This window comes from Microcebus murinus, chromosome X (genome assembly GCF_040939455.1).
Source record: "Microcebus murinus isolate Inina chromosome X, M.murinus_Inina_mat1.0, whole genome shotgun sequence".
NCBI lineage: Eukaryota > Metazoa > Chordata > Mammalia > Primates > Cheirogaleidae > Microcebus > Microcebus murinus.
This window is the reverse complement of record NC_134136.1, coordinates 95,254,317-95,278,504: the sequence shown is the minus strand read 5'-3', so window position 1 is coordinate 95,278,504 and position 24,188 is coordinate 95,254,317. Positions and strand designations below refer to the sequence as shown.

At 45.3% G+C, this 24,188-nt stretch overlaps 1 protein-coding gene across 1 annotated transcript in view; it reads left to right on the top strand.

The window, feature by feature from the left end:
- Positions 1 to 24,188, top strand: part of MAP7D2 (MAP7 domain containing 2) — a 108,394-nt gene that overhangs the window by 76,366 nt on the left and 7,840 nt on the right. The window contains exons 10-13 of the mRNA XM_012784641.2: positions 12,339 to 12,607; positions 13,226 to 13,358; positions 22,093 to 22,339; positions 23,101 to 23,205. Of these exons, the coding sequence (XP_012640095.2) occupies positions 12,339 to 12,607; positions 13,226 to 13,358; positions 22,093 to 22,339; positions 23,101 to 23,205 (754 nt within the window). The remainder of the gene's footprint in view (positions 1 to 12,338; positions 12,608 to 13,225; positions 13,359 to 22,092; positions 22,340 to 23,100; positions 23,206 to 24,188) is intronic.

Here is a 24,188-nt window from a genome sequence, read left to right as displayed (position 1 = left end):
TTGGTTACATTTTATATCCTTGCCTCTCCCTAGCGAGGGTTAGAGACATGCCCTTCCCCTCCACAATGCTCACCGTGTCCTTTAGTTGTGAGTTTACCCCCCCCCCCAACCCTCTATCCCTGGAGAATATTACTACCATGTGAGCACCATAGTGTTGATCAGTCAGTTCCAATTTGATGGCAAGTACAAGTGGAGCCTATTCTTCCGATCTTGTGTTACCTCACTTCAGATAATGGGCTCAAGCTCAATCCAGGAAAATATAAGAAGTGCTAGGTCACTATCGTTTCTTATAATTGAGTAATATTCCATTGTATACATATAACAAATTTTAATAATCCACTCATGAATTGATGGGCACTTTGGTTGTTTCCACATCCTTACAATAGTGAATTGTGCTGCCATAAACATTCGGGTACAGATGTCTTTATTATAGAATGTCTTTTGTTCTTTTGGGTAGATCCCTAATAGTGCTATTGCTGGATCGAATGGTATTTCTATTTTTAGCTCTTTGAGGTATCTCAAAATTCTTTTCCACAAAGGTTGCACTAATTTGTAGTCCGACCAGCAGTGTAAGAGTGTTCCTGTCCCTCCACATCCTCGCCAGCATTTGTTGTTTGGGGATTTTTTGATAAAGACTCTGCCTCTTCTTTAGGGCCAATAACTCTTAGATTTTCCCTTTTGAGGCTGTTTTCTAGGTGTGCTTCATTCTTTTTTATTCTTTTTTCTTTTTTTCTCTTACGACTATTTATTTGCAAGTAGCTTGTGTTCAAGTTCACTGATTCTTTCTTCTACTTGGTCATTTCTGCTGTTGAGAGTCTCTGAAGTATTTCTCAGTTTGTTAATTGAATTCTTCAGTTCCAGAATTTCTGCTTGATTTTTTTTATTATTTCAATCTCTTTGTTAAATTTCTCCGATAGACTTTAACACTGGGGGCAAAAAAGACAGTCTTGCATTGCCTACACCACCCCTCCCCAATCTAGATGCCATTAGGAATATTTGTGATTCATGGGACAAAGTCAAAATATCAACATTAACAGGAGTTTGGAGAAGTGTATTCCAACCTTCATGGATGACTAAGGGATTCAAGACTTCAGTGGAGGTAGTCACTCCAGATGTGGTGGAAATAGCAAGAGAACTAGAATTGGGAGTGAAGTCTGAAGATGTAACTGAATTGCTGCAATCTAATGATCAAACTTGAACAGATAAGGAGTTGCTTCTTATGGATGAGCAAAGAAAGTAGTTTCTTGAGATGGAATCTACTCCTGGTGAAGATGTTGTGACTGTTGTTAAAATGACAACAAAGGATTTAGAGTATTACATAAACATAGTTGATAAAGCAGTGTCAGGGGTTGAGAAGATTAACTCCAATTTTGAAAGAAGTTCGACTGTGGGTAAAATGCTATCAAACAGCATTCATGCTATAGGGAAACCTTTCATGAAAGGAAGAATCAATCAATGTGGCAAGCTTCATTACTGTATTATTTTAAGAAATGGCCACAGCTGCCTTAATCTTTAGCAAACACCACCCTGATTAGTCAGCAGCCATCAACATCAAGGCAAGACCCCTCCACCAGCAAAAATGTTATGACTCGCTGAAGGCTCACATGATTATTAGCATGTTTTAGCAATAAACTATTTTTAATTAAGTATATAGTCTTTAAAAGACATAATACTATTGCATACTTAATATACTACAGCATATCGTAAACATAGTTTTTATGTGCATTGAGAAACCAAAAAATTCACATGACTTGCTTTATTGCAATATTGGCTTTGTTGTGGTGGTCTGGAACCAAACCTGCAACATCCCCAAGGGATGCCTGTAGATTCTTGGAAGCAAGCTCACAGTTGGCTCTTTGCTGTTTCTTTGAAGTTGAAAATCTTGAAGGAGATTGTATTTCTAGAACTGCTTTATATTTTAAAGGCCATATCATCTGAGTTTTATAAAAAGTTCTCCCTGACCAAAGAGACTTGAATAAAATGCCAGACTTTTTTATGCAATTCAGTTTCAAGAAAAACAATTTAATTTCCACTCCATCTAAAACAGTAATAGGCACACAGTAAGTGCTTTAAATATTTGCACAATGAATGAATGCAACTCACTATGCCAAATGCCTCTGAGAATCCCCAAATGACTGAGAACCGTCCCTACTCAAAGGAACCTCCAGGGAGAAGGGGTGGCGTCGTGTACACAGTTGAGCACTGCACAGGCCCACATCCAACAAGCTGCCCTGCTGCTCATCTTTCAGGACTCAGCTCAGCCATCACCTTCTCCAAAGCCAGCCAGAACTGAATTCGCCCTCTTCTCTGTGTTCACAGAGCATCATACGCAGACCTCTCTCATTCACTCACTTAACAGATAGTTACAGAGTGCCTAGTATGTGTCCAGCCCTGTTTGCCAGGCTGAGAATGCAGTGCTGGTTATAGCAAAAGTCCCTGCTCTCATGGAGCTTACATGGCAGTGGACAGCGTGTATAATATGAGGTGGTGAGAAGCATTATACAGGAAAGTTAAACCAGGTCAGATGATTCAGGAAAGGCTTCTCTGAGGAGGTGGTGTTTGAGCAGAGCACTGCATGAGGTGAGGGCATAGGCCATGTTGCCCTGTGCCTCATTGCAGTATGCTAGCACTTCACGTTGACTTAGCAGTCCCCTGCTAGACTGCCTGGAAGGTGAGGACTGTCTGGATTTAGTGTGGCACAGTAGGTGCTCGATGTATGTGTGTCTTAGGCTGTTTGAGCTGCTATAACAAAATAGCATATACCGAGTGGCTTATAAACAGCAGAAATGTATTTCTTACAGTCGGGGAGGCTGTGAAGTCCAAGATCAAGAGACTGGCAGATTTTAGTGTGTGGTGAGGGCCCACTTCCTGGTTCACAAACATCTTCTCAATGTGTCCTCTTCACAGGTGGAAGGGGTTAGGGGGCTCCCTCGGGTCTCTTTCACAAGGGCACTAATTCCATTCAGGAGGGCTCTGACTTCACGAGTTAGTCACACCCAGGCCCACATCTCCTAATAGCATCACCTTAGAGGTTAGGGTTTCAACATAGGAATTTTGAGGTGCTTGAACATTCAGCCATAGCAGTGTCTGTGGGATTCAGGTATGAAGGGAAGGAGAACCTTGGAGGGCAGGGGTGGAGCCGCCTGGCAGACATGGAAATGCCGAGACCAAACCTGCGCAGGAGCTCTGGCCCTTTGCCGCCTCTTTTCTTTCTTTACTGTTCATCAACTTATACTCCCCTGGGTCAATTCCTTAAATGTCTCTTTCGTAGGCTATTTTGCTTGAGGAATTTTTAAAGGATAAAGGATCCTGGCTGCTATTTTGTGTGGCAGGGTGTTCCTGACACTTCAGCAAAGAGAGAAGTTTCTGGAATGTTAATGGAATGGCCTTTATTTTCAGAGTATAATACGTGTCATCTCTGATGCAGGCAGGAAAAATAGTCAGCTCTTAACACAGCAGGGCTTCCACGTGTACTGTCAATACTACTAGAATCATCTCCGTAAAAGAGGTGTCCTGGTGATAGGAGTTGTTCCAGGACCTCTGAATCAGTATTAGCAAGTTGAGAGGTCTAAGGAAAAGCAACTATTTCTTAATTTAAAAATGCTCATAAACAAAAATAGTTTCTCTCCTTGAGTGAGCCACACTGTGTATGGACAAGGTCTGAGAAACATGGAACCTCAAGCAAAGCACAGTGAATTCTGAAAATCCAACCGAATTATACAGCAATAATATATATATATATATATATATATATATCTCGCAGCTACCCACAACCACATGGGTGGATGTCAGGAACGTGGAAAAAGCAAGTTGTAGAAGAATGTCAACAGTATGATTCCATTTATATTGAGTTCCCAGATGTGCAAACCTAAGCAATATATTTTTAAGAATATAAATGTGGTAAAATGATTTTTAGAAAAAGTGGGAAAATGGCAACTATAAAATTTGGGGTGATGATCGGCTCTGACTGGGGAGGGAAAGGGATTGCAGGGGGGCACACAGGAGATTCTGTCATAATGGTAATGTCTTTCTTTTGAATTAGGTGGTGGGCGTGTGCATTTGTTTTATCATTCCTTATACCTTGCACATTTCATACACATTCTTTTGTGTACTCAATATTGAAGAAAGACAATAAAAAAGAAACGCTTGATTTTTAAAATGGTGTCACACACAAAACAAATCCCAACCAAAGTGACATTTTTGACATTCCCTGTGTGCAAACCAAGTGTGTGATTTTCAAAGCACACTGAAAATGATGTGGCTTTGAAAGGGGGCTTAGTTAGCCCCTTTGAACTCCAATCCAGAAGCCCAGACGGGTCATGTGATTAATGATCCCTTTTCCTGTGACCTCCTAAGCTCTGACAGTGCATTGTTCTCCTCCCTGATCTCAGATAAATCAAGCCACTGTTGGGTGCCTGTTGCATATCAATAGCATTGCTCTTTTAAACGTTCAAGTTTATTTTCATGGTTTGCTTTGTCGGGTACTTGCTTGGGTTTTAGAAAACTAGATTCAGCAACACTCTGAAAGACTTAGATAAAGCATAGCTTTCTTCCTGTAACCCAGAGAGAAGAAATCAAGTGTGGCCAAGCGGATTTACCCAGCCTATCCCTGTCTCTAAGTGTTGATGCTGCCTGTATTCCCAGTTTTTCAGTGTGAAATATTCTCTAATGGGTTTATATTCTTAGAAATACATTCTAAATCAGTTTGGTGATTATAATAGGTAATGTTTCAGTTATCTGTTGCTGCTATAACAACCCCATCCCCCAGATTTAGTAGCTTAAAACAATAATTTAGGCTGGGCGCAGTGGCTCACGCCTGTAGTCCTAGCTTTCTGGGAGGCCGAGGCGTGCTGATTGCTCGAGGTCAGGAGTTCAAAACCAGCCTGAGCAAGAGCGAGACCATGCCTCTACTATAAATAGAAAGAAATTAATTGGCCAACTAAAAATATATACGAAAAATCAGCTGGGCATGGTGGCGCATGTCTGTAGTCCCAGCTACTTGGGAGGCTGAGGCAGGAGGATCGCTTGAGCCCAGCCAGGAGTTGGAGGTTGCAATGAGCTACGATAACACCACTCCACTCCATTCCAGGTGACAAAGCAAGACTGTCTCAAAAAAAAAAAAAAAAAAGTGGGATGGGAAATATTGTTTTGGCCATCTTTGGAAAATTCAATGTTTCAAAAATAATCATTTCCAGAGATAGCTCATAGCTGTGACCAGTTTTGTATTAGGGACCTAGTTTAATTTCACTTTGTTATGCATTGGAAACAAAACAGATATTCCACATGTGGAAAAAAAAAATAGGATGGAATTGTCTGGATGGCTCAAAATAAGTACCTCCCGCTTTGCTATGAATCACAGGCCCAATAGGAAACAGCTGGCCTATTCCGTTAGTGGCCGAGGACATTTAATGGCTCCTTATCCGGCACCGTGCACATAGGCTTCTCTGGTAGGTGGTGGAATGGTCATCTCCTCCCACAGATGAGCACCTGCAGTGGGTCAGGGCTCCCTGTGACGGCAGTTGTCACTGTTGTTTTCGCCTCTGCCGTCGTTCTCCAGTAGGCTTTTACGTTCTTATCTGAAATTTTTCTAGAAGAAGATAACTGAAAATGTTAAGTGATACCCCCTCCTTGTAGTTACACTCACCCACTCCACATGCCTATATTTTTTTAGTCTTATCAGAGGATAATTGGAGTTTAGACCAATTGTTTAAGTCTTTTTTATTTTGAAATCATTTCAACCTTACAAAAGAATTGCAAGACTAGAACAAAGACCACTTATACACCTGTCATCCTACGTTCAAGTTTACCCACGTTTGCTTCATCATTGCCATCCCCCGTCACTCTCATTCACAGTCACCCTCCGTAGACATGTGCATACACACGCACGTGGATTTCTCCCAGGAACAGCTGAGAGTAAGCTGCAGGCATCATGCCTTTTACCTCTAAAAGCGAAGACATCCTTTTGCATAACCATAATACAATTATGAAAATCAGAAAATCTAACTCTGACATGATACTGTTATTTAATTTATAGTATATATGCAATTTTTGCCGGTCGTCCAATAGCATTTTTTTTTTCCTGGTTCAGGATCCAACCCAGGGTCCCACGCTGTTGTCTCATCTCCTTAGTCCACTTTAACCTGAACAGTTCCTCAGTCTTTCTTTTTCATGACCCTGGCTTTTTTTTTTTCCTTTTTATTTTGGGGGGGTGGAGATGGGGTCTCACCATGTTGCCTAGGCTGGTCTCAAATTCCTGGCCTCGAGTGATCCTCCTGCCTCGGCCTCCTAAAGTGCAGGATTATAGGCATGAGCCACTGCACCCAGCCAGCCCTGACATTTTTAAAAGAGTATAAGCCAGTTATTTTGAGACTGTCGTTCAGTTTGCGCTGGCCTGATGTGTCTTCCTCATTAGATTCAGGCTGTGCATTTTGGGCAGGACACCCATGGCGGGAGTGTTGGGTTTTTCTCAGTGCCTCGTAGCAGGAAACCACAGTGTCAGTGTGTTTCATTACTGGTGATGCTAACTTGGGTCACTAGGTTAGGGTGGTGTGCACAGGTTTCTCTGATATAAAACTGCCTCTTTTCCCTTTGAAGTAATAAACTTTTTAGAATGTTGGCTGAGCGGTGCTGACGAGGCCACAGAGCCCTCCCATCCAGTGGGTGGGGTGAGTTCACGGTGCCTGGAGTCAAGTGGAAAAAATAGAACTAGCCTCCAGGATGTGGAGAAAAAAAGTCCTCTGGGTTTCTCCTTTGCAGTCAATTCACGTTCAGAAGCGTAACAACCCTCCCCTGAGGGTTATTCTTGCCACTCTGCTTACAGGAACAGAGAAAGGTTATGTTATCCTGCCTTACGCTCCAGGAAGGCCCGGTTTTACCATCCAAGACAAACCTTGTGAATCCCCTTTGTTATATTTTTATTAAACCTTAAAAAATTAAAGCAAAAGCGCTAAAAAGAAAAAAAAGTGAGTCAAAGAACAAATGACTTGGGTGCCAGCCCTGGCTCTCTCGTCTATTGACATCTCTTCGGGAAAGGCTATTTAAGCTCTCAGGACTTTGGTTTTCTTATCTAAAATATGGATAATAGCAATTTCCTCCCTACCTTGCTGTGGTGATCAAATGGACCCTTATTAAATAGATGAGAAGGTACTTCAAGATAAAGCTCCGTGCAAGCAAGTGAGTTCCTCTGATTAATTCATGTTTCATTTCTTTCATCAGCCAAGATACCTATTTCCAGGAAATTGAAAAGCAGATAGCTTTGCCAGGCAGACTCTCCCTTTGGCTCGCGAAAGTGTGAGCAGGGCTGGCCCAAGAGCCCCGAGGTCTGCCAGGCCAGTCACTTTGCGCCAGATGCCCATGCTTAGCAGCTCTTGCAGGGCGGCTGGCAGGGCACAGAGTCTGTGTAAGCAAGTAGCAAGGCAGGCTAAGCAGGAAACGCAACAGATCGGTAGGTAAAATTGGGAATGTCTAAGGTTTTTTTCTGTGATTAGGTCACTCACTGTTAGAAAAAAACCTATGGCTTGCCTACACTTCTCTCATTTGAAGGTCATATTTGTGCATGCTTGTGTGAGCATGTGTGTGTTTTCTAATTTACTGTGTTCATTGGGTATGCGAGTATAAACAGACTTCTTAATGACTTTTTTTCCCAAATAATCTACCCTTAACTTCTCAGGTAGAAGTTATTTTTACATGTGTGTCCTTGGGTAATTGGTCTAGTTTTATTTAGAATAGAACCTCACCATCTGGGGTGTGAACTGAACCAGGGGACCATCGTGCTAAAGCACGTCGAAGCAGGGCTGTTCAGAGCTGTGCCGACTTGAGGCTGTCAGAACCTCCCCTACCCAGGCCGGTCCGGCCCTTTCTCCCTAGGGTTGCAATCCTGTGCCCCGCATTTCCATTTACTTACATGGTTCTGACAGAACTGTCAGGCTCCAGCCACACTGAGAGTGTGACTTCATCATGCTCCATTCCCTTCTGCTAGTGAGCCATTTACACCAGACATGGGGCATGTTGGAAGTCAGATGCTGGCTTCATAGCTGCTGAGGCTACAGCCAGTTTGGGCCTCTTACCTACTCCGACTAGCCCAGCCCTGGGGACCCTCGTGGTGGGAGTCATGGAGCCACGTCTGCAGCAGAGCTCCTCCTGCATTTACCCATTCATGGGCAGAAGTACCAGCACACTGCAGGGACCCCTGGGGCACAGCCCACCTCTCGCAGGCAGGCCCCAGGGAAGAACTAGGATCGACAGGGCTCTGTGTGTGTATGTGTCCGGCACCTTTGCTCAGTCTCACCAACCAGAGAAATCAGATGTCACTCTGTGGGGAGGAGGGTGAATACAAGGAAGAAGAGCAGAAGGCTTTGTCTTTTGTCGGCCCTTCCAAAGCCAGAAGTTCCTCTTTAATGAGTCAAGGTAGGAATGCTTATGGGAGGAGAAAATGTTTTCGGTTGCATCATCTCCCACAAGATAGCAGTCATTCTTTCTTGTGGCCTCTCTTGCCAAATCCCAGATCCATCCCCTGCCTCTCTACTGTTGCTGGACCAAAGGCACTCATAGCATTCGCATGATATTCCAGGGAGTAAGTAGCGTGCTTTGATCTTGGCAAAGCATTAGATTGAGGCTCTCAAGATACCCTCATGGTAGTTACAGCAAAATTGGTGATGAGTTTACAGCTGTGGGCGCTGCTCACCTCAGCAGGTCACTGTTAGCTTGAGAGGGTGGCATGGTGGGGGGACACAACACAGAGGATCTACCTGGTTAATGGTGTTATTACAGCCCAAGGTGACAGTAAGAAAGGAAGGCATGACCAAGCAAAAGATCTCCTGCTATATATTTGTACAGATTATTTGAACCTAAGCACCAGTTTTTGCAGCTCATTGGCAAACCATGCTCAATGGAGCACTGTCTATGTGAGCCAGCAAGATGTGATGGTCTCCCCTGGTACAGTTCAGCCTCCTGGTTTTGGCTCATTCTTGTCTGTGAGGGTTATTTAGGTTTTTAGTTTATCATCTATTTAATCAAAACCAATATCTAACAGCTGTTCAGTGCTTACCCTATGCCAGTTCTAAAAAGAATGTCTTGGGGTCTTGGTGACCCCAAACTCAGACTTAGCCACCATTGCAACACAGGCAGTAGAGCAGAGTTGTAAGGAGGGAGTCAGGTAGTCATGGCTCAAACCCCAGCTCTGTCATGTAGTTAACTGTGGGACGTCATTTAGTCTCTCTAAGCCTGGTTTCCTCGTCTGTAAAGTGACCATAATAATAGTATCTATGTCATACCATTTATACACATATGTGTATATGCACATTTGGTAGCACAGTGGCTGGTGGACAGACAGCACTCAGTAAACACAGACACAACTGTGCAGGGTGTTCATGGAGGTCTGAGCTCCAGATGGCCAGGGGAGGGAACTGGCCCCACTCTGTCAGAACACAGGAGTCACGTGCTGAATCATAGTGGCGCTCATCCGTTACCTCTCGAGCTAAGGCTCTCAAGAGCCTGCAGGCGTGTGTCAGGGTCACCGTGGGGATTGGATGCTGCCCCTCCAAGCAAAGCAGCTCCACTCTCATCTACTATATAGAGATTGTGTGTATGTGTGTGTCTCTCTCTAATATCTCAGGGACTCTCGGTTGAGGGGGATCTTGTCCTTGAGAAGACATTTGGCAATATCTGCAGAGTTTTCTTGGTTATCACAACCCAGGGAGGGGAGCAGATTGCTATCGTCATCTTGTGGTGGAGCCCATGGGCACTGCCGCACATCCTACAACAAAGAGCAATGCAGCCACAGACGTCAGGAATGCTGTGTCGTGAAAGCCTGCTACGCACACCTGTGTGTATGCTGGGGCAGGGGGGTTCTGTGCATGGTTTTTCTTTGATAAAAGAGTCTAGGAAAAAATTAGGGCTGAGGCAGGAGGATCATTTGAGCTCAGGAGTTCAAGACCAGCCTGAGCAAGAGTGAGACCCCCTCTCTACTAAAAATACAAAAAAATTAGCTGGACAACTAAAAAAAAATATGGAAAAAATTAGCCGGACATGGCAGCACATGCCTGTAGTCCCAGCTACTCGGGAGGCTGAGGCAGAAGGATCGCTTGAGCCCAGGAGTTTGAGGTTGCTGTGAGCTAGGCTGATGCCACTGCACTCTAGCCTGGGCAACAGGGCAAGACTCTGTCTCAAAAAAAAAAAAAAAAATTAGAAAACCAGGGTTATATAGTACATCTAGAAAGAACCACCTGATTGATGAGCACTCTTAAAAACTGCGTCCCTTAGGAATGGTGGGACAACCTGAGCGTGGGGCCTGAGCCAGGGGAGCCTAAGAGCAGAGGGGAGAAGAGCCTGCAGAGAGTCACAGCACTGTCCACATGGATGGATGTCTCAGGGGTTCTGGGTTGCTCCAGGCCTCACAGGATGGTGACATAGGGAAGTCACTTTATCCAATATGAAGAGATCCTTCCTGGGGTTAGGGCTGTTCTCCTGGGAAGCCAGACTGCTATGGGAGGGGTGGACAGCTTGCTATGAAATTGTGATCCAGTCTGATTTGACATCATTAAAATGATTGATACTGAAACAACTGGATTTTAGAAATTCAGATCATGTTAAAGACATATACATTGTAACAAGCGATCACCTGTTCCCCCCCACTGTGTGACCCTCCACTTGGCATTGACTGAGAGAGGGTGCTCTCCTGGGTACCAGGAGCCACCAGCCTTTTAACATGATAATGTCATCAGAAAACTGGCCTATGTCTCATCTAGTCCACATGCCACTTGAGGGTTATTCTCTAGTTCGTGACCAAGTTTAATACTGATCTGATCCTTACCACCAAGATCTGATTAGGTAACCCTTTTTAAGCCTTTGGTTAGAAAATGACTTTAAATATTAGGTTGAGTTGCTATTTTTATTGCTGCTTTTATAGTTCAAAACCAGATAATTAGCAATTCCATATGGTTCAACCTGCTACAGGATTGAAAGTGACAATTTGTAATTTATATGTACAGATTATTTTATATCCTTCCTAGGGGAACTCTGTACAGGTGCCTGCATCCCTGTGCAAACCTCTGAAGAAACTCGGCATCTCAAACTAAGCTCTTACCTACGTCCCCAATCACCAGCACTGACCAAGAGCCGAGCCTAGGCTGGCGCACCGATCATGGACCTTTTCCCAGCAGACATAATACAAGTGCCCAAATTTTAACAAAGTGGTGTTTCCTTGGATGGCATAGCCTCACCTTTTACCTCTGCCCAGTAGAGAAGAAAGATATTCTTTTAAACCTGAGAACCTCCAAAAGACACCCCCTGTCCCCATCTCTTTGCTAACTTTGCTCTTCAGCATTTAAAAAGGAACCGGGGCGGGCGCGGTGGCTCATGCCTGTAATCCTAGCACTCTCGGAGGCCGAGGTGGGCATATTGCTCGAGGTCAGGAGTTCGAAACCAGCCTGAGCAAGAGCGAGACCCCGTCTCTACTATAAATAGAAAGAAATTAATTGGCCAACTAATATATATAGAAAAAAAATTAGCCAGGCATAGTGGCACATGCCTGCAGTCCCAGCTACTTGGGAGGCTGAGGCAGCAGGATTACCTGGGCCCAGGAGTTTGAGGTTGCTGTGAATTAGGCTGATGCCACAGCACTCACTCTAGCCTGGGCAACAAAGCAAGACTCTGTCTCAAAAAAAATAAAAAAATAAATAAAAAGGAACCGGGAACCTTGAAGACATTATGCTAAGTAAAATAAACCCTATGCAAAAGGACAAATAGTGATTGCACTTATGTGAGGTACCTGGAATAGGCAGATTCTTAGAGACAGAGAGAGAGCAGAAAGATGGCCACCAGGGGCTAGTGGGAGGGGGAATGGGGAGTTCGTGTTTAATGGAGACGGCTGCACAACACTGGGAATGTACTTAATGCCACTGAACTGTATACTTAAAAATGGTTAAAATGGTCAATTTTATGTTATGTGTATTTTATCACAATTTTTTTAAAAAAGGAGCCAACTTGTTCATTACCATATGCTGAAGCCAGATCCAACCATGATGTTCACCTAACACGAGAGTGTGGGAAAATGCCTAACACTCCATCATTACATTGTCTTCAATTCTGAGTGAGGTTAGCACATGGCATCACCAGCTGGGTGTCTCAAAATATCTCCCCTTCCACCAGGGCCATCTTACAGATACCATATGTTCCTGTTAGGGTGAGAGTACTTTAGTGCCTTTTGAGTGTGTGCTGAGCCCCCCTCTGAGCCTCTGGAAGGTAAAATCGTTCAACACTTTGGAACCAGTTGTTTTAGGAACAGAGAGCTCTGCGCGCAGGCCCAGTAATCACCTTACGGCATGTTTTTGGTTTTCCAGGACGCCTTCGAAAGCATATCCACCGTCTCCAAAGACGACGAAGCCACCGTACCCAGGGTCTCCTGTGAAGTACCGTGTTCCTGCCCTTCCCGGCCAAGAAACACCCAAAAAGAAAGCAGAGAAAGAGAAGAGCAACAAGGAAAGGGAAGGTGCCTTGGCTCAGCAGGCTGCTGGGCCACCCGGCGAGGAAGCCCCAGAGAAGCACGTGGCAGACAAACATGCCAGCGAGAAGCACGCCGCTGCGGCGGGGAAGGCCGAGAGCAGCGCAGGTAGACCCCTTTGTCAGCGCTGCCACCACCGGGCCTTGGCTTTCCCACGACAGTTCTCCCCATGACCTGGTCCACATGCCATTCCCTCCTGTTTGGGGGAGGGAGAGGAATTTTTCCCTGGGAAGACAACTTCATCTCCTTGCACAGCTTTCTGAGGCTTGTACATTGCTCCTGAGTCCTTGCCCCACTGTCCCGAGGGTCCCCTGGAGAAGACCTAGGGTAGCCCCACTCGTGGCTGTGGAAGCACGTGGGGTGCAGAGTAAGGCAGGCTGCGTCCAGCCAGCATCTGCACTGCCCGCAGTCGGGGTCTTCCTTTAGCACTCCAGGCTTCTGCGATGCAGTGAGTTCACCCAGGGGGTAGCTGCTGTCGGACGCGCTAGTGACCCTGTCTCTCCTCCCCACCTTTCCACTGCCCTCCACTGTGCAATGCGTCCAGGGTCACAGCTGGCCCGTCGCCCGCTCCTCTTGCCCCGTGGCTGATTGTGCGAGCGCTGGCAGTGTTGCCCATCGCCACGCTGGGCTGGATTGTTCGTTTCCACGTGGCAGCTGCTGTGTGAGTGGAATCATTCTGTTTGTTTCCCTTGATCTTTTCCTCTTGCCGCCTCTCCTCTGGTGCAGCCTTGGGGAAGCCCACAGCCGGCACGACTGACGCAGGAGAGGCGGCAAAGATCCTGGCTGAAAAGAGAAGACAGGCCCGGCTGCAGAAGGAGCAGGAGGAGCAAGAACGACTGGAGAAAGAAGAGCAAGACAGGTACGCAGCGCTCAGTTTCGGTGTGATCTCATGTAAAGATTGTGTTGGAAACAGCACCTCGCCTTTCTTTTTATGGTTTTGGTATTAATAAAATCTGAGCAGGCCAGGCGCAGGGGCTCACGCCTGTAATCCTAGCACTCTGGGAGGCCGAGGCAGGTGGATCACTCAAGGTCAGGAGTTTGAAACCAGCCTGAGCAAGAGCGAGATCCCGTCTCTACTGAAAATAGAAAGAAATTAATTGTCCAACTAAAAATACATAGAAAAAATTAGCCAGGCATGGTGGCACATGTCTGTAGTCCCAGCTACTTGGGAGGCCAAGGCAGAAGGATTGCTTGAGCCCAGGAGTTTGAGGTTGCTGTGAGCTAGGCTGATGCCATGGCACTCTAGCCAGGGCAACAGAGTGAGACTCTGCCTCAAATAAAATTTCAAAAATAAAATAAATAAATAAATAAAATCTGAGCAGAAGTATGGGAACCTAGAATGCTTGAGCTGTGAGGAAGGTATTCAGGAGACTGCATCTTCTGTTAGATGTAATTAATAACAGTGGAACTTTGCTCTTTTTGGAGGACCCGGAAACTCATAGCTCCTGGATCTAAATGGTACAGGCAGATTCCCATTCTCTTCTTGGACTTAGAGACCAGACAGGTCTTGTGTAGCTATCTGGGGTGGGGTGGGGGTGTTGAGCTTTGTTTATAGGATGAGATTTTCCCTGGGAGGACAAGAGGTTCTGGATGTAGAGGTCTTGATTTTGATTCCCAAATTGTTTTCTCCCTCAAATTATCCTGACACAAATCCCAGAATGAAAGAGGCAGGTTGAGCAGAGTCCCCTAGACATAGTCCATGAACAATGAGGTGTGGGGACTCTCACCCTGGCACAAGACAAAAGATGGCATTGCAGTGGTCCCTAAACTTTGGAGGGTATCACAGTCATTCCAAGAACAAAGTAAAAATACATGAGCCCAAGCCCTGTCCTATTTCAGTAGCTCACCAACGTTTGAGAACCTGGGTGTTGTGTTAGTTTCAGGGCACTTTGTCACAAAACAGACAGTCCTGCCTTTTCTGATCTTTCTATTTAGAGAGGAGTGCAAGTTAAAGGACAAAGTAGATTTTATCATTAAATTGATAAAGGAAGCTGTTAGCATAATCACAGAGTACAGTCCAATACTGTTTAGAGAATTAACGTGACAGGAAACAAGCTGTAGCACTTCAAGACCAGTGCTGAATTTAGAATAATAAATAATTGAGTATTCTTGATCCTTTAGTGGCCTTGGTAAGTCTTTGTGGTTTCTGATCAATTTTTTAAAAGGGGCCGCAAGGTTGGGTGGGGCGGGTGGGGTGGGTTGAGGTCTCGCTCATCCCCTCTTCGAATTCTGGACTTCTCTGATTATTTTCCAATCTCCAGTCTTTTGGTTACTATCACCAGGTTTTTTTGTGGAGTGGCGTGTTTGTTTGGGCTAGTTTGGTTGGACCATAGGGTGTGTAAAGGGAGGTCGTAGGAGCTGCAGGTGAATCGTAGGACCTCAAATGACAGGCCTTGATAAAATTGCAGGCCGGGGAGATACTGTGCAGGCTCTGAGCTGGTGAATAACATGATTGCAGCTGTGTGCGTAGGGAGGTGAAGTTCTTTACCATCCCGCTACCCCCCCCCCATTTCCTTCACAGCTCAGCTCCTGAAAGAATTGATTGACCTTCCTTCCTGTCTCTATTTCCTTAACTTACACTCAGTCTTCGAACCTCACGCCACCGTTCCTCCTCACTGCCAGACTCCTAATTGATTTCTTGGTTGTCTTTGACCTTGTCGAGCTTGCCCTTGCTTCTCCAGCAGACTCTCCGTCACAGCCTCCTCTGTTCACTCCTTGTCCCCTTAACTGTCGCCTGGGCTCTCAGCGCTCAGTCCTTGAGCAAGCTTCTCACTTGACCAGCCCTCCACAGCGTTGCTCCCTCCTGCTCTGCCAGGCCCCCACCATGCTGCCATGTTTCCCTCTGCCTCGTTTTATCATCCGTTCCTGAAGCTAATCGCAGCTTGCTTTGTAAACCTTCCATACTTTCTGGAACAAGGGAGGCACTAAATAACACTTGTGTACCAATGACTCCTGAAACCGTGCTTATGGCCTGGGCTCCGTCTAGGGCCGTGCCGTCTAGTGCCATGGCCTGCAGGCACGTGTGGCTACCAAAATGGACATTCGGCAAAATTCAGTTCCCTAGGCAAACTAGACACACTTCAGTGCTCAATTGCCGCATGTGGCTAGTAGCTACCATGTTGGATGACACAAATCTATAGAACATTTTCCTCATCACAGAAAGTTCTGTTGGATAGCTTGTCTAGAACTTAGAGACCATATTTCCAATTGCCTATGTTCTCCTTTGAACATGTCCATATGTGTCTCAAATTCAGCATTTCCAAAGCAGAACTTTTTAAAAAAATTATTTCTAGAGACAGGGTCTCACTCTGTCACCCAGGCTAGAGTGCAGTAGCATGATCATAGCTCCCTGCAACCTCTAACTCCTGGGCTCAAGTGATCCTCCCACCTCAGCCTCCTAAGTAGCTGGGACTACAGGCATGTGCCACCATGCTCAGCTAATTTTTTAACTTTGTAGAGATGGGATCTTGCTATGTTGCTCAGGCTGGTCTCCAACTCCTGGCCTCAAGTGATCCTCCCGTCTCAGCCTCCCAAAGTGCTGAGATTACATGAGCCACCATGTCCAGACCCAAAGCAGAACTTTGTATCTTTCTCCCAAATTTCCTTTTCCTTTTACAAGCTCTGCACCCACATCTCCCCACACACCTAAGTCAGAAGTTTCAGTGCCACCTTCATCTCTTCCCTTTCCTTCCTCCTCCATGTTCCGTCAGTTGCCAGGTTCATTAGCGTCTCTGTTCTCTCCCTGCCCCTCTAGCCCCTCCTCCCTTGCCTGAACTCCAGCCCCTGTTCCCCTGACCTGGACTGTGCCTGTGGCATCCCAGCTGAGCTCCTTGCTCCTAGAACTTGTCCCCTATCCATACTGAGTCCACAGTGACCTTTCTCAAATAAATGTGATTGTTCTGATCCTGTCCTTTAACAAGCCAGTGACTCCCCTGCCCACAGGATCTGCCCAAACCTGCCAATAGGCCTTCAAGGCCTGCCAGGGACCAGCCACTACCTCCCCCTCCTCCCCAACCCCCCCTCCCCCCTCCGGCACACAGACCTCCCTACCCTTCCCCCATGCACAGCTCCGCACCTCCAGAGCCTAGCTCTTACTGTGCCCCCATCTGGACTCGTGCTCCTTCTTGCCAGACACCTCTTCCTTTCTCAGGATGCAGGTCAAACCCCGCTTCCTCTCTGTAGCCTTCCTGGACCTGTGCCTGGGGGAGAACTGAACACCCTCCACTCTGTATCCTGATTGAGCCTGGCTGTTCAGCTAACTAACATAGACTCATTTGTTTACAGGCCTGTTTTTGCATAGTTAGCACCTTAAAAGGCTGGTGTCCAGTAAATGCATGAGAAAGGAAAAGGAGGAGGAAGAAGCCCAAGGAAGAAACCGTCCCATTAGCAGGTTAAGAGAACACAAGCCTGAAGTAGCATGGTGAAGGCAGACCTGGAAAAGCGAGTCTGTAGACTTGTACAACTCAAAAGAAATGGGCAGGCCGGGCGGTGGCTCACGCCTGTAATCCTAGCACTCTGGGAGGCCGAGGCGGGCGGATTGCTCAAGGTCAGGAGTTCCAAACCAGCCTGAGCGAGACCCCGTCTCTACTATAAAAATAGAAAGAAATTAATTGGCCAACTAATATATATATATATATATATATATATATATATACATATATATATATATATATAAATAAGCTGGGCATAGTGGTGCATGCCTGTAGTCCCAGCTACTCTACTCGGGAGGCTGAGGCAGTAGGATTGCTTGAGCCCAGAAGTTTGAGGTTGCTGTGAGCTAGGCTGACGCCATGGCACTCACTCTAGCCTGGGCACAAAGCGAGACTCTGTCTGAAAAAAAAAAAAAAATGGGCAGAGTCGAAGTTAATGCTAAGGTTTAATTCTAAAGCCTTAGGAGAATGGTAAACCCAATAACAGATGAAGGAAGGACATGCGGAATTGGTTTTAAAGAATAAAAATTATCCATTTGGTTTTAGATAAACTTAAGCTTATGGTGCCTGAAAAATGTCTAAGTGATGATTAGAAATGGAATTGAAGCCCGAGGCCTAGGTAAAAATGAGAGCAACATGCTTGACTCCAAATCAGTTTTCCTGTCCCTTGCCAAATATGAAGCTTTGCGTAGAGCCACGCGGGGGGGAGGTGGGCAGGTGGGGGAGGGAGGAAGGCAGCAGGCAGCCTGGGGCTGGGACACAGCAGACACCTCTTGGAATAAGATCATCCTCACATCTGTTCTGTGCTTAGCCCATAGTTAAAGCCACAGAAATTTGGTTGCCAGATGGCAGAATATAGAGAAAAATAAAGATCCTTGAGCCAAACCATAGAAAGCCCAATTATTGTCACAAACTGGTGAGGGAAACACCATCCAAGTCAGGGAGGGGAAGACTCCCGGCACAGAAGGGCTGGCCAGGAGTCCAGGGCACACAGGCCCCAAGTTGAAGGGCAAATGCGGGTCCATTCCCACATGTAGCAGGGCCCAGCGCTAGGATGTGGAGGGCCCAAGATGTAAAGTGGATTCTTGGGGTTGGGGCAAGAAACCTCAGCCCCCAGGCCCACCCTGAGGAAGGCACTGGCAGAAACTAGCAAGCAAGAGCTCCTACTGGAATTACAAAATAGATTATGGTAAGTCCTATTAAAAAGCTAAAACAGCTGCTAGGGACCCACATAAAAGAATATTCCAGTAAGACAGCCCCATGAGCAAGGTCACATAGCCAGGCTGAAGCTTGGTGTTCATGCAAGAGTTAGCCCCAGCCCTGGAAGCACAGGCACAGGGCCTCGGGGCTGTGCTTCTTGCTGGCTGAGCCTCCAGGTGACAGATTGTTTTGGCGACAGCAAGGGCAGGCAGGGATGCATTTGACATGAGCCAGCAGGGTGCGGTGGTTGCCTAGGTGGAAAGGAAGAGCCAGAGGGGCCAGAGGGAGCCAGGGCCACGTGGCCTCGCGGGAGGGACCTTTGATGCTGTTGACACCTACAAGACATGTCAAGGCTGAAGAAAGACTGTTGGTCGTGGGGTTTCAAAGATGAACAGAGATTTGGGAGGGAAATTGTTGAGAAGAGGGATGGGGACACGGCAGCTTTAAGGGGTGGGGGCGGGGCAAGAGTCCCAAATGGAAGCTGGCTGGGAAGCGGTCACAGTGGGAGGCCGGCAGGAGAAGAGGGTTGCTCAGGGTGCCCGAGACCAGAGCACTTTTGTAGGCCTTAGAAAGGTACGTGTAGAAGGGCGAAACTGGAAGGAAGAGGATCTAGTAGGAGGAACACGGGGCTGCGGGAGGGTGTGGAATTCCTAGCACGAGTTATGGCACTTAAAATCCCTTGCATTTAAGCAGAGGAAGAAAAGAGGAAATTTCTGAGCAGTAATGCCATAGAGGAGAGAAGTTTCAGAAGCTCAGATCAGGTGGCCCCAGTCTGCTCTGTAAAGTGGTTGGTGATGCCATCAACTGAGAAGGATGACGAAGATTGAGAAAAGGTGGCAATTTGGACTGTGTCCAGGGGGTGAGGATTAAGAGGCTAGAATGTGGCAGCCGGGACTGAGGGGCAGGTGACCGGTCAGACTTGTTTGCACCCTTCTCTGACCAGTGCCTGGCAGCCCAGGAGGGACACGAGTGGTGCTGGGGGCGACCCAAGTCTGGAGTTGGGCAACAGGGTGACCTCCATGCCATCTCAGAAACGCTCAGGCAGGGATTGGAGGCCTGGGAGACGCCGAGAGAAGAGGGACACAGACACACAAGATGACTACACAGTGCTAAGCAGGCCAGGGCAGGACAGCAAAAGGCGGGAGGATGGGGTGAGAGCAGAGCAAAGAAGGTTAATGTTGAAGGTTAAGCTTGTTATTAATGAAAACGTTTAAGCACATAAGAATAGAGAACAGTGAAACCTACATACTTGTCCACCAGATTGAACAATTCAAGGCTGAGCACACGTCAGTGACGTGAGTGAGGTGTGACAGGGTGGGACAGAAAAGGGGGTAAGGTGCTATAGGTGGGGACAGGCTAGTATACGAAGATCCTCACCAATAACTAGTGACAAGGACAAGGGATGCTTCCATTAAATGTCAGATGATGACAATGATGTACAGTTTTCTAGTACTTTCTACTTAGTTGGTGAGGAACTGGGAATGGGCTTGGGTGGACAACAGAAACAAGGATGGGGAGGGTGGCAGAACTGCACACAGGTCTGGAGAACTCTGGAGGTAACTTAGAAATGATAGCAAGGGCTATGGGCCGGGGTGGCCTACAGCAAAGGGCTAGTGGAGAAAATGATAAAACGTAATGTTCTCTCTGCTTCCTTAAGCAGAGAGAAAGAATGCTCATGCTTGAAGAGGATTGTGAAGGACCCGGTTTCACATGGGAGAATCCAGCCTTTTATTTTTGCCAGTTTGTACCTACTTCAGGGGAAGCAAAGTATAATTAAAGGAGGGAATTTTGTCTGTAAGAGGATGAGATTTTTATGGAGGTACTATGGAAAGGACAAGCTAATGGGCCTGTGGGGAAGAATTTCAGGTCTTGGTGATAATGAGAATTATGAAGATTTAGGGGCCATGAGGATGTTCCTGTGTGTCTGCATCTGGGGACCTCTGAAATCCTGATGATAAAAATGGAAGAGCAGGCCAGGTGCGGTGGCTCACACCTGTAATCCTAGCTCTTTGGGAGGCTGAGGCAGGCAGATTGCTCAAGGTCAGGAGTTCAAAACCAGCCTAAGCAAGAGTGAGACCCCCCTCTCTACTATAAATAGAAAGAAATTAATTGACCAGCTAATAAATATAGAAAAAATTATCCAGGCATGGTGGTGCATGCCTGTAGTCCCAGCTACTTGGGAGGCTGAGGCAGGAGGATTGCTTGAGCCCAGGAGTTTGAGGTTGCTGTGAGCTACGCTGATGCCATGGCACTCACTCTAGCCTGGGCAACAAAGTGAGACTCTGTCTCAAAAAAAAAAAAAAAAAAATGGAAGAGCTAGTGGCTTTTCAGATCCTGAAGATGAAGGTACCAGGTCCTTTGTGAAGTAGTTTCTGCGTTAATTCATATACAGTGTATCCTTTGTATATTAACCTCTCTGGGACAATCACAACTGGCTCCTTAGAAAGGGATATTAAATGAAACAGTGCTCTGATTAACCTTTGGATAAATCTTACCATTTTTGATAATCTTGTGTTGAATATGCTTAGTCTTTCATTGAGGAATCTAAGTTTCTGACTAGGTCCCATAATGCTCTTCTCCAGAATACCGAATACCTGTTAATAATTTCAGTTGTTTCACAGCGCTTTTAGGCACTACAATCTCTGCTAACATAGAGTATGTTATCATGTATTGTTACAGTCTTGGGCTAATATCTTTAAATATATCTTTACCTTTTAAAATAATTCTTTGGTGATACATAGGCTGTTAGCCTCCACAATTCATGAAGCTGACCATTAGGAAGGAAGGGTGCTCTTTTTGAGTTTTGGTCTTTTTATAGTTGTATAACAGCACCCCTGTAAGTCAGTGACATGTGCTTCTAAATGAAGATAATTTCTAAAAGATATACATATTTAAAGATGTCCCTAAAAGGATATGGAGGGTTGGAGGGAGGATACATTTTAAATTATAAAACAAGCTAACATTTGAGAATTTTCTAGGGCCAGGCATTTCCATGTATTATCTCATTTAATTCTCACAATAACGTCATGGAGCAGTAGTACGGTTATTCCCATTTTTAAAATGGGCATCAGGAATGTTGAGTGACTTTCCAAGTATCACACAGCAGAGTGGCACAATCATAATCCAATTTGGGTCTTGCCCATATGTCACATTGCTAGTGATTACTCAAGGAAAGTGATGTACACGTGAGCAGGAAGAACATTAGAGGTGTTAAAACAAGCCTTTAAACTTCATAGAATTTTCCCTCACTGCTAGAAATCTTTATCATGAATCTCTCATCTGTCTGTGGATGAAAATGTCTAAATAACACTTCATTTTCATATAGCAAAGAATAAAAGCTAAAATATATTTCTAAAGATTGCCAAGATAAACGGAAAATAGATGCTTTAATTTCTATATTAAATGTTAAGTTTCTGTTGTGCATTTTCTTCCATTTACTGCTTCAAAAGTCACATACCAAGTAGAACCCAAAAGGAACTTTTTAAGCTCATAGTCACTGCTCTTAAAATGCTGACTGCCACATTTGTGGCCATTGAGACACTTCCCATTTTTTCTAGCTTTTAGTTGGTTTTAAATATTTATTCTGCTTAGGTTTTGTGTTTTTATTTTTTTAAGAATTGCCATTAAATAAGAATGATGGGGCTTGGCTTTCTCTCTCATTGTGGTTATTTGTAGATTGACTAAGGAGCATCTGTGTCTCACTAAAGTACGCTTCACAAATCAATACATCATTAGTCGTTGTATTATAGAATTTAAAGTCAGGCCTGGGTAATGTATTTTGGTAAATATATGGACTGGAGTGGATTTCCGGGAAGGATGAGTTTTTTATCATGTGGGTCCTAATTCAAATGCACGTATTTGTTAACATGTAGAGCATTAGTCTCTGCTGTCAGCACACAGTTCTTTGGCAGTTTGCTATTCGAGCATGTCTTCCTCTTCCAACAACAATTGTGTTCTCAAAAGGCTGGAGAGAGAGGAATTGAAAAGAAAGGCGGAGGAGGAAAGGCTTCGCCTAGAAGAAGCAGCCCGTAAGCAGGAAGAAGAAAGGAAGCAGCAGGAAGAGGAAAAGAAGCGGCAGGAAGAAGAGGAGAAAAGAAAGGCCGCAGAGGAGGCCAAGCGGAAGGCTGAGGAGGAGCTACTGTTGAAAGAAAAGCAAGAAAAGGAAAAGCAAGAACAAGAAAAGCAAGAGAAAGCCATGATTGAAAAGCAGGTACTGTATAAGTCTTCACATAGACTTTCCTCATTTGTAAGGGCCTTAATTAATATTAGGTAAAATTAAATTTTAATGACTCATAATATTGAAGTTTTTTTCTTAAATTATCTGGGATGGTTATTAAATATAAGTTGCTTGGGACAGTCACAGTGAAGTTGGTAATGTTTGCCATCTGTCAGTTTGGGTTTCTCCAGAGGGGAGACCCGAGGATAAGAATTTAGGTGCCAGTAGTTTATTTGGGGGTGAGATCCCAGGAAGTTGGCAGGGAAAAAAGCCAGTGTAAGTGCATTGATGAGTGTCTTGCTGTGGACAATGGGAACTCAATCCTATTAGGACCTTCTGAGAGATTGGATCATGCCTTAGAATTCTCTCTCTGAGGGATGAGGAAACAGGACTACTTATCTACCAATTCCTGCCACTCATTGTGGAAGGTCTCTCCTTGGGTGATTAACTCCCTGAAACTTCTGGCCATATGCACACTTCGTGGCCAGAGGCTGCCCACAGACACAGAAAGGCCCTGGCCATATGTGGGAACTGTCTGCAGGTGATCTGCATGGTAGACTGAGGGTATATGAATGAGGCCCAATCATATCTGCTGCGTAATAAGAGCAGGTTGTATAAATCCACATTGAATATTGAAGCAGCATCCACTTTGGGGCATACGAGGAGATGAAGGAACACGTGCAAAGCCCAGGGAATTACTACAGCATTTTCTTAGCTTAGTAAAGCGTGTGCCTTGATTGACCTATTTCTGTCAGAAGGAAACAACAGAAACAAAGGCCCAGGAGGCAGTTAAACAGATGCGTCTGGAAAGGGAACAGATCATGCTGCAGATTGAGCAGGAGCGACTGGAGAGGAAGAAGGTAAGGGATGAGGAAACAGGAGCACTTAGGGTAAGGCAGGAACAGGAAGTGAATCCAGTTCTATTCTGCAATGATTGGGTAGAGTGCTCTTAGAATTGTCAATTAGGTCAAGTTCATTGATAATGCTGTTCAAATCTATATCTTTATTCATCTTTTCATCATCTTGTTCTATCAGTCACTAAAAGAGGACTGTTAAAAATTCCAACTGTGATTATGGATTTTTCCATTTCTCCTTTCAGTTCTGTCAGTTTTATTTTACATATTTTGAAACCCTATTAAATGGATACACATTGCAGGTTGTTAAGTTTTTCTGTTGAATTGACCTCTTTATCATGAAATGCCCTCCTTTATCTTTAGTAATATTTCTTATCTTAAAGTCTGATTTGGCAGCATTTTATGATTAGTGTAAATCTTTTTCCATTCTTTTACTTTGAATCTCTGTGTGTTATGTGTAAGTGTGTTTCTTATAAACAGCATATAGTCAGGACTTGTTATTTTAATCCAGATGTCCTCAAACTATGGCCCTCGGGCCACATGTGGCCTGCTGGGTGTTTTTGCCGCCACTGCCTGTCCTGCTTAGCAGCCAACTCATCCTGGGCCCACAGTGCACATGTGTGGAAGGTGTGCTTCACTCTCCAATGGCCCTCCAACGGTCTGAGGGACAGCGAACTGGACCCCTGTTTAAAAAGTTTGAGGACCCCTGTTTTAATCCCATTTGACAGTCCTTATCTTTTAATTGGATTGTTTAGTCCATTTACACTTAATGTATTCATGGATACAGTTGGGTTTAAGGAGGCTTATTTTACAGGTCAATTCTCATGGTGTTCTAGGTTTGGCCTGGGAGCTGAGAGACCAGCCTCTGTAATCTTCCCTCCTGAGCTGCACTTCAGCCTTGCTTTCTGTAGGGTGGTCCTCTTTAATGATGAGTGATGATTTGTCGACTTATAGGGAACCTAAGGAGAAAGATGGGATATAAATTGAAT